The 11,513-nt window shown below is 27.9% G+C and overlaps 1 protein-coding gene across 1 annotated transcript; it reads right to left on the bottom strand.

Annotated features, from left to right (window-relative positions):
• Positions 1-813: 813 nt before the first annotated feature.
• Positions 814-11,296, bottom strand: LOC126897092 (ubiquitin carboxyl-terminal hydrolase 10). The gene is made up of 11 exons (XM_050670526.1): positions 10,922-11,296; positions 8,303-8,537; positions 6,928-8,244; positions 6,647-6,860; positions 5,836-6,064; positions 5,662-5,745; positions 5,434-5,598; positions 5,141-5,369; positions 3,566-3,625; positions 1,806-2,047; positions 814-1,721 (listed from the first exon to the last, which is right to left on the bottom strand). Exons 1-10 carry the CDS (start codon positions 10,937-10,939, stop codon positions 1,827-1,829), a joined length of 2,772 nt encoding a protein of 923 aa, XP_050526483.1. The 5' UTR covers positions 10,940-11,296; the 3' UTR covers positions 814-1,721; positions 1,806-1,826.
• Between the last annotated feature and the right edge of the window lie 217 nt (positions 11,297-11,513).

Here is an 11,513-nt window from a genome sequence, read left to right as displayed (position 1 = left end):
GTCAAACGATATTCATGAGCTCCTGGTACTAAAATTTTAACTTTAACCTGAAACAACGCTGTACCATAGTTTTAAGATAACTTATCATAAACATAGATTTACGTTACACGATAATTCATCGGTTAAGTTGGTTGGAACAAGTTATCAAAACTTATCTTAGCATACAATTAATGTTAAACTCACTAAGGACTATTAAACTCCAGTAGTGTTCTCAAGACTATATGAAAGGTTCAACTTTAACTTCACACTGTTGGCACATTTTTTTTGTGAAAAAAAAAAATAAAATAAACAGAAGAGCTCATTAAAATTTGTATTTAAATTGCATATAATTTTCTAATATTTTGATTGGAAAATATCGCTTAAATAAATAAATAACGGCTATATTTATTGTTGACTTTTTTTATGTAACTCAGTTTTAATATTTTTGATTGAATTATCAAAGTTTCTAGGTCTGAGACACTATGTATTTGAAGAATAGTTTGTATTTCGATACAGTGGCAGATCTTGGATATTTTGACAGAAGGTATTAGCATAGATGACCATCGTTCGAGGTTAGGAAACCGAGTATCATGACTAAAATGAGAAAAATTGAACTTAATTCAATTTTTGATTGTTACAAATATCATTAACACTCATAAAAAATCAGTAATAATTTTACAACATAAACAAATCTTCACATTACTATTAATGAATTTCGTAAGAATAACTGACTTTAAATATTTGATTAGAAATAATCAATAGAGAAGTATTACTAATATTATAGTAAAAAGGATTTAAGATGATACAAGAATCACAAAAAAAAATACACAAAAATAATAACCCATTAAACATAATGTATAATGTTTATAACTGTAATGATTAAAAAATTATAAATGACATTTACATGTGTAGGTGGTAATTATAAATATTTCTATAGTTGCAATCAAAACATCTAGGTATTCAATAAAAAATATGTATAAACATAATAGAAAAATGAAAATAAAACAATAAATTTGGGTTGAGACTTTAGTTTTGAAAAAAAATACTTATAATAAGCATATATACTCAATAACATAAAAAATTGAAGTTATTTAAAAATAGATTAATAAATTAATAAGTGGTTGATGAACATTTATATCATTGTTTCAGTTTCACTTCAGTATCATTATTATACACATTCATTTATTTATTAATTATAAAAATCAACCATGACTCAATAATTTCTAAGATACTATACTTTACAATTAAATTTTTATGTACACAAACATAATTTAATACTTTACAGAAGAAAAAATATTGATTAAAAATGTATTTATATTAACAAATAAATGAGTTAATAAAAATTAATAATTTTAGTCTCGTATCATTTATATTTATAAATATTTTACAAATGCCATGCACTAACAAAATAAACCAAATTGTTTTACTTAATCGTTAACACACCCCTAAACATGTTGCCAATGTTATAATATATAAATCCTTAAAATAAATTTGATAGTACTTTTAAAAGAAGACAAATATAAAATTGTCAATGATAGACAATTATTAGCATTCATAATTAATTACTATTTTATTTCATAAATAAATAAAAATATATTTGTTGTTTAAGATAACCCTGCGTTTGCTTCCACATACAGAAAAAATTAAATACTACCCAATGTCTAGGGAGGCCAACTAAAAAATATAAATACCTAATGATCCAATGGCTCACTAGGTATTTTTGCATTTTGACATTTTAATATCTAAAAAATAATAATACAACAAAATTAACTTATACAAAATATATTCTCATTATTCAATATTTCACAGAGTACAAAAATACATACCACAAGTGTATGTAAAACTATTTATCTGCTTTTATTGTCAAATGCAGATAGTGCAGCAATAGTGTCATTTCTTCTATAATACAACAAGTATGGCATGCATGGAGGTTTTGGTTGATATACTTCTTTATCAGTCACAAATCTAACAGTTGCATCATCAAACCGTAACCACCGACCCAACGCTACATAGAACACATCAGCAAAATAGTGACCTTTTGTTGCTTCTTTTCCATCATGATAAACCACTAAAACAATATATATTACTTGAATTCATATATTTGACACAAGAAAAAAAAAATATAAACATAATGGTATTATCTTTAGAATAATTCAATTTAAGAAAAATTCCATACACACTAGCTGAAGATTATATACCCATCTTTTGCACACCCACTAAACAAACAACAAATAGTTTAATGAGCTGGCTTAAATAAAACGGGGTTAAATATTTAATAACTAAATACACTTAAATTATTTCAGCGTTATCTTTAGAACAATTCAATTTAAGAAAAATTCCATACACACTAGCTGAAGATTATATACCCATCTTTTGCACACCCACTAAACAACAAGTAGTTTAATGAGCCGGCTTAAATAAAACGGGGTTTAATATTTAATAACTAAATACACTTAAATTATTTCAGCGTTATCTTTAGAACAATTCAATTTAAGAAAAATTCCATACACACTAGCTGAAGATTATATACCCATCTTTTGCACACCCACTAAACAACAAGTAGTTTAATGAGCCGGCTTAAATAAAACGGGGTTTAATATTTAATAACTAAATACACTTAAATTATTTCAGCGTTATCTTTAGAACAATTCAATTTAAGAAAAATTCCATACACACTAGCTGAAGATTATATACCCATCTTTTGCACACCCACTAAACAACAAGTAGTTTAATGAGCCGGCTTAAATAAAACGGGGTTTAATATTTAATAACTAAATACACTTAAATTATTTCAGCGTTATCTTTAGAACAATTCAATTTAAGAAAAATTCCATACACACTAGCTGAAGATTATATACCCATCTTTTGCACACCCACTAAACAACAAGTAGTTTAATGAGCCGGCTTAAATAAAACGGGGTTTAATATTTAATAACTAAATACACTTAAATTATTTCAGCGTTATCTTTAGAACAATTCAATTTAAGAAAAATTCCATACACACTAGCTGAAGATTATATACCCATCTTTTGCACACCCACTAAACAACAAGTAGTTTAATGAGCCGGCTTAAATAAAACGGGGTTTAATATTTAATAACTAAATACACTTAAATTATTTCAGCGTTATCTTTAGAACAATTCAATTTAAGAAAAATTCCATACACACTAGCTGAATATTATATACCCATCTTTTGCACACCCACTAAACAAACAACAAATAGTTTAATGAGCCGGCTTAAATAAAATGGGGTTTCACTAAAACAAAAAATTGACGAACATAAGTCAAGGATCAATATTTCCTACAAGCTAAATTAAATACAATATAGTTTGAGGTCATGGACCAAGTAGATTACAAAAAATATAAGGTTTAACACATTTCAGGTTAAATAAAATGGGATAAGATTATTTTAGAATGAATTTTTAATTAAAAATTTTATGTAGAAATAAATAAACATTTAGTAGCTTATCGATATTACTAAAACTTATAATCAAAATGAAAAATCATTATTTAATACAAGAGTAATTATCTAGTAACAAATATAACTACTATAATACATATATTTAAGTATTATTAAATATCTTACCAGCAAAAAGTTTGTATTGTCGAGTCTTCAAACTATTCTTTGAATTCTTTGATATCAACTCTATAAAAAAATATTAAAATGTTATAATCAACAAACACATTCCTTGTTTAAAGGAATTATAAAACTTCAGTAAATTAAGAAATTGAAAATATGACTTTATTTCAAGGACAATATTAATTAAAATTCAGGTTAAAATAATATTGAGGTGTAGAAATAGTTCTCAAAAAATCATTTAAATACATTTTATTTTTGCTTATTAGTTAAATTAATTTTAACTAATTAACTCTTTAAAATTTTGGAAGAAACAGAGATAGATTTTAAAGACAGACGTATTCTCTATAAGATTTATGAAGAACAAGAAACCATTTTTAACATTAATACAACAACAGTGACTGCCATAATCCAAAATGGGGTGAGAAAAGGGTGCCCACTTTTACCTGCATTTTTTAATGTATTTATTGAAAAAGCAATAAGCGTCATAAAACTTTGGTTAAAACAAAAAGGAATTGCAGTGAAAATAGGAGGGGTACTAATAACAATGATTTGCTTCGCTGATGATATAGTCGTTCTTGCAACATCTGAGGAAGACTTACAAGCAGCGTTAGATGTAAAGAATACTATGCTCAAAGAATATAGTCTGAAAATAAATGTAGCCAAGACCAAGGCCCTAGTATGCTGCAAGAAAGACATACCATATGTAAAAATATATATTAGAAAATAAAGAAATTATCCAAGTAGACTATTTCAAATACTTAGGCAGCATTATAACAGATGACGATAAATCAACCAAGGAAATCAGGAGCAGGATAGGTCAAGCAAAGAATACATTCCTTAAAAAGAGAAAAATACTAACATCAAATATAAACATAGTAATGAAAAAACGACTCATAAAAATATACGCCTGAAGTGTGGCATTATACGGAAGTGAAACCTGAACAATTAATAAGAAAGAAAAAGATATGTTAGAAGCTCTGGAGATGTGGTGTTGGAGAAAGATGCAGAGAATAAGCTGGACTGATAAAAGATCAAATGAAAACATCCTGAGGACAATAGATGAAAAACGAACACTGATTGATATTATAAAGAGAAAGAGATGGCAGATGATAGGACACACGTTGAAGCATGGAGATAAATTGCATAGTTTAATAATTGAAGGAATGATAGAAGGTACAAGATCAAGGGGAAGACTTAGGACAAGGTACATTAGCCAAATAATGCAGGATGCAGGAGTCACTTCCTACAGGGATTATGGCGAATGATAGAGAAAAATGGAGAAGCCATTTATTGTAAAACATTTGTTAAAAACCAATCTTTGGATTGAAAAAACAAAAAAAGTTAAATTAATATTTAAAAACGACCCAAGTTGTAACAAGTTATTTGATCAAATATTACAATCTTGTTTTGTTTGACTCAACACTAAGCATTTGAAAAAAAAAGACTATTTTAAATACTACTCTTATGAGTCTAAATAATTTACCCAACAATTTTTAACCAAATCAATAAATAAAACAGATTTGAAAAAAAAAATTATGGAATCACTATTATTATTATATTTGCTAAAAATGTATTGCCTACTTGGTTCTATTTTAAGGTCTACAGAAAAATCAACATTTTTAACTATTTTTGTCATTTTCTGTTGTTTATATTCAAAGCATTTTAGGTGCAGTAGTAAAACATATGGTAGCTCATCAATAGTAACTTGTTGATAAGCATCAACTTCACGATTTGTTTTGGGGCATGTAAAGCCTTCAAGAGTATCTTTTGTAACAAGCATGTCTAATGCTTCCCGTACTGATTTAGCTTTCTAAACATAAATAAAAATGTATATAATTAAATAATAGAATAAATAATAATTCATTAAAATTTACTTCAATATCAAGTTTAAGAGTGAAAAAAGGTTCAATATTTTCTGTTGGTTCACTTTCACCATTTTTAACAGTTCGCGTGCGTAATTGTCCACGGAATATTTCAGATAATGGTGTTTTTTCAAGAACTGTTCTTCTTGTTACCATCTTGTGTTTACCATTTACTTCCTGTAAGGTAAAAAATGTGGTAATACGACATATGTGTTTAACAATAAAACTATGATCAATTACCTTCCATTCATTATTATTATCAATGCCTTCAGTTTCAGAAAGTGCTTCACCATTGCTAACATTGGATTTGCTTAATTTTATCAACTAAAAAAAAATATTATGTGTTAAATTTCAAGTATATTACAAAAAAATTATAGTAGTAGTAATATTAATAAAATTAGAGAAAACTTTTACTTCAATCATCTCATCATTTATGCCATTAAGAAGATAACTCATGAATTCCTCAGCATCTTCTTGACGACCTTCTTCAAAGGAAGGAAGTATCTTATACACATAACTTGGTTCAAAAGCTGAGCCAACATCAGGAACATCTTGAGTAGAGACAGAAGATGCTTGTCGCTGTTGTTGAGTAGTCCTCCCATTTTTGATACCCAACTGCTGGAATTCACCAACAAACTGAACTCTGTAAAAATAAATTAAATTAAAATAGGTTAAATAATAACTGATTTAACATTATAAATTGATAATTTTATTAATATAACATTGCATTATACTAGTACAAATATCAAGTATATCAGATGATTCTAATATATGAATACTTACAAAACAAAACTAGTTTTGAAAATATATATTTTTTTGATAATAACATACATAACTTAATTATATATTAGGAAGTTATCTAATTAAAACATTACTAAAAGAGTCCAAATATAAAAAATTTAGTAACTTCAAAACTTGTTCATAGTTGTACTGACATAAAAACAAGCAACTAGTATACAATTTTTGAAGCAGTTAAAAGTATTTCTTTAATAAAATGTATTAATAGTCCAATTACAATATGTAATCCAAAAAATTAGAAAAAGAAATTCTTAATATTACTTTATTTTTGTAGGTAATTCAGTTGTTCATAATGATATTAAAAGATTGTAGTCATAAAAATTTAATCTAATGGGTATATTATTATTATAAAAACATTAATACTTCAATAAAATCAAATTAATCAAGTTATTAATTATCTTTTAATAACAAGTAATTATACACTTACATGCTTTCTAAGATTGGAGTTGATGACTTTTGCGTAACGCGATTACTTCGATTCTTTAATTTGAATTGTACACTTTTCATTAGATTGAAAAATGGAGGACATGTCAATAATGCTTGTAAAGTGGCATTTATATAACAACGAGTGTTACGATTTATAAGTCCACGTGGTTGCAAATTAACAGTCTTGTGATCCAAATTATAACCAGAGAGAAATTCTAAAATTTAAATGATATTTGTAAAAAATAATTTAATCTAAGTATTATTTTATCTAACAGAACTTACCACCTAATCTTAGCATGTAAGTTGAATTTTCATCAATACTTGATATAGAATTACTACTTGAAGGTCTAGGTTTAGGCTGAGTAGGTTGCTTCTGATTATTATTAGTGACAAAAACTGTTGACCTTACAGTACTCTCTGGAATACTTCTAGTTGGCATCACTATGTTTTCTGTTTGACTGGTGCTAGAAACTGGTTGGCTGCTACCATGCAGTGTAAAAACTTTATTATCACTAGTACTAGGGCAACCAGAGAATAGTCCTGCCCAAGTTTTAGCAACAGGCTTGGTAGCTACAGGTTCCACAACTTCAAGTTTAACTGATGGAATAGGTGGCTGGGAAGAATCTTGACTTTTATTAGATTCTGGGTTTATTTTTCCTGCTGGAATAGATGTAAATTCTTTTTCTGTTTTTTTTTTATCTTGGACTACATTTAATGAACCATTAGTTGGAACTTCCTTTTTTTTTTTACTTTTGTTAACTACAGGATGTTCTTTAACTTTTTCTTGAATTTCATTTAATGCAATATTTTCTACATTTGAAGAAATTTCTTCCAAACCAACTTGTTGATTTTCTTTTAAAAGTTCAACTGATTTGGTGTCATGGGCATCTTCAATTTTAACATGCTCTAAGTTTTGGTGAATTTCTTCACTTTGAGGAATTGAAGATAACATTTCTAAATCTAAAGGTGAATCACCAACAATGTTTTCTGGTACTTGAGGATAAATACTATGTACAGGTGGTATTGGATTGATATTGGGTTTGCATGATTCGACTAGAAGTGGTTGTTGAGGTACTTGACCAGCTGGAGGTGAGTGAAACATAGGTGGACCTGGTTGTGGATATGGATTATACATACCTGGATGTGGATGGGGATACATTGGATAAGTAGGATGTCCATGATGAGGTAAATACAAAGGACTATTTTGAGGAGAATAGTAATAATGTGGTGGTGGAACTGCAATATATGCAGGTGGTGTTTGGTAGTTAGCCATTTCTATGTTTTCTGGATGCCGATATCCCATATCATTATTTCGTTTCACATTTGGTGGAGGAATACCTTTTCCATTCCTTGATAAATTTGGTCGTCTGTGATTAGGGTCCATAGGTGGTTCTGGACCTGGATACATCGGTTGTTGATATGGAGACATTGGTGACTGAACATATCCATGTACAGGAGGAGGTACATTTCCCATGTAAACTGGTGGGTTTGGTACCATTTGGTAAACTTGCTGAGGAGGACCAGGGACAAAATTACCACCATTCATTATAACTTGATTCTCTGGTTCTCCGTCACCATTTACTGTTGGATGACCACTATCTATAAATAAAATTGAATAATAACATACACATTAAACGGGTTGTTAAACAAAACATACCATATTCATCAGCTGCAGTATTCCAGTCAGCTATATGTGTAATGTTTCCCACTTCGTTCACATCAGGTTGAGGAGTTGGTTGTTGTTGGTTGCCTCTAAATGTCCAAGGAAAGTCAGGGTGTTTGAATCCATCTTGTCCAGATACCCATGACTCGTTACGTGCGGAATAGAGCATGTGTAGCAACCGACCACGTTCCATGTCATTGATATCTGTGAAGTCAAGAAACTCAAATTCCTAAAATAAACATTAATCAATAATTAAAATTTCATAAATAGTCAATTAAAACAAAATCGTAATATTATTTATTATTTTTTAAAAGTTATAATAAAATATAAATATATATTTTTTATTACATAAGGTAGCATTTTAGAGCCAAACATTAACTTATTTTTATAAATTATCAAAATAAAAATATTTTTAAATTTCTAGGGTTGATACAAGTTTAAAATAACCATGGCAATAAAATTGTTAGGTAAATAATAAAATTAAATATATGATAGTGAATATTACTGTTAACTAATAGAGCAACTATAATTTTTTCGATTCTGATAATCACACCAACGTGAAAATCGACTGTTAAAAAAATCTCTTCAGTTTAAAACTATCAAAACAATAGTTTTAATTTGAAATAATTTAATTTTCCACATTTGTAACGCTCATTTGCAAATAATTATCACAAATAGCTGACTTCAAAGTGGAAATATTGAAAAATAAAATAAAATAAAAATAAAAATAAATGATACATAAAACCTGTTTATAATTTTTTTTTTTTTTAACATTTATAAATACTATATAAAGTACTTAAAAGAATTATTATAAATTGTAATTTTGACAGAAACTTTTTTCATGGGGTAAAAACTAAATTGTATAACTAGTTTATATCTGTGTAAAATTATAACAAATGATCAAGTAATTTGAATTAAGTACAAAAAATGTTTTAAAAGAATCCAATTTCCTTAAAAAAATTAAAAAATGATTGTTTTCAAAAATCATTTTAGAATAAAATGTTAAATTCAGAAGGGCTCTTGTTTTTTTTTTTAATTTAATTTGAGAAGTTTAAACAATTTTAAGGAAGAGAATATTTAATAGAAAGTGAATAAGAAAAACCTAATTAATTAGTAAACAAATGATACTGGATAAATTCATCACAATGTAACATTTTTTAAAAGAATTAATAAAAAAAAAATGATGAACTCTATTCTTTAACAGGATTATGCAAATAATTAAATAATTTAAGAAGTAGTAGTTTGTTGTAATCAATCAATACACTAAATTTTGTTTATTAGTTCATTGTTCGTAAACAAACCTTTACACATTCATTAGTTTTTATAAAGATATTCTAAGATGCGTCATATGACTTGATATTCAATATCTCGTTATAGCTAATTTGTAATAGATGATGAAAGATGTATAATATTTAATAGTTACTTATAGAATTATTCTACAAGTATTTATTAAAATAGGTTCATAGTCTATTAATATAATATTTAACAATTGTAATTTTCATTATTCTGATTATACTTATTACAAAAAAGTAAAATCGACTGTCTGAAAATCTATTACAATTTGATGTATCAAAACGATTCATCAATAATAGTATAACTTACTGTACCACTTTTGTAACGCTTATAATTAATTATAAGTTTATTACTAGCTGACTCAAATGTGGAAAATAAATATTTGTATCTAACAAATTTAATGTTTAAAGTTACAGTCAAAAACTATTAATAATCAGGTGAAGTAAAAAATATTTCTCTTATGCACTAAAAATTAAAAAATATAAATTATAAAAATTTGATTACAAATATCAATTTTAAATACTAATAACATAACATAAAATAAATTATCTAACTAACGATATAAAAAAAAAAAATTAAGAAATATATGAAACTATTTTTTAATAACTGTTTTATTGTTAATATGAACTTGAATGATAACATTTAATGAAAGGTTAAAAAAAAGATATACTTAGATCAATGGGGTATAAATATTTTTTTATTGGACATATCACTATCTTAAAATTATTGATTAAAAAAATTTGTATAATTTATAATTGTATTTTCGACAATAATAGTATTTTAAAAGGGTTCAATAATTTTATTATAAAAAATTATCTCGAACAACTTAATTAATTTAAATAATTCCATTTGAAACTTTACAATTGCTTCTAGGAGTTATGGAATTTTTGTTTGTAACATATCCAAGCTATCGCCCTTACCAAATATGCACCGGATACATAACCTCAAAAAGTACTGGATTAAGTAGCTGAATAACTCCTAAGGCCTCATGTATGAACAAACATCTAATGATACTGTACTTTAAAACGTGTTATCCATATGTTACAAGAAATTTCTAAAAGTTTTTAACTTTATCTTAACAGTTTTAAGGAGAAGGTAACAATGTAACTCTAATGAATTATAAAAATGTGATCTAAACACAAGGGGATTTCATAAAATTTGTCGTAAGGGCCTGGACATTATGCTTAATATTTACACCACGTGTAATGATCTAAGTATTTCTAAAGACTAATACAAAAGACTGCTATGGGTCATATTTCAAACGTTGACCTAGTCGTTGGCCAGGTGGCCGATGATGAATGTTAATTATTGTTAGTGTACCTGTGTAGTGTTGTCCATGTCGGTGGAGGTCCGGTACAACGTTTTGCTCTATCATTCCATGATTTTCGTGTATCACAATCGGCCGGTTTGTTGGAGATCGTTGAACGGGATGGTGCGCGAGACGTTTAAACGCAGCACGGGACGAAACATTGCAATGTAGAACTGCTCGAGAAAAACAGAGTGATTTGCGAGTGAGTGAGATGTACAAATTGTTAAAGAGAGAAAAAAGTCAAATGATAGTGAGGCAAGGCGGAGAGAGACGCAGAAAAATGTTGTAGTTACATGTAAAAAAAAAAAGTATACGTATACACCGTGTGTTTCTCGCACGCAGAGAGAAATGCCTGTATCTGTGTGTGTACAAGTATGCCCTTTTAATCGTGCGTCCCCGGTGGTGAGCGCCGTCGTCGTCGCTGCCGCCCGTCTACTAATCGAGTGTGTTGGTGCGACTGTTGACCATCCGCTACAGTTGCCGCGATAAACGTTACGCGCACGATGATTGGTGACCACAGCAAGCTTTGGTCGTTAATAACCAATCAAAATTGCTAATAAGTTTGGTTTCGCAAAGGTCCTCTTGGAGTAGAAAATTATGTGA

Source organism: Daktulosphaira vitifoliae, unplaced genomic scaffold (assembly GCF_025091365.1).
Source record: "Daktulosphaira vitifoliae isolate Bord-2020 unplaced genomic scaffold, ASM2509136v1 Scaffold_1, whole genome shotgun sequence".
Taxonomy (NCBI): Eukaryota; Metazoa; Arthropoda; class Insecta; order Hemiptera; family Phylloxeridae; genus Daktulosphaira; species Daktulosphaira vitifoliae.
This window is presented reverse-complemented; position numbering and strand designations above follow the sequence as displayed.

Excerpts from the sequence above, each read along its gene's own strand:
- LOC126897092 (XM_050670526.1), bottom strand. Across the intron at positions 6,861-6,927 it reads TTACATGCTAAGATTAGGTG|AATTTCTCTCTGGTTATAAT; the intron begins GTAAGTTCTGTT and ends TTTAAATTTTAG. Across the intron at positions 6,065-6,646 it reads ACTCCAATCTTAGAAAGCAT|AGTTCAGTTTGTTGGTGAAT; the intron begins GTAAGTGTATAA and ends TTATTTTTACAG.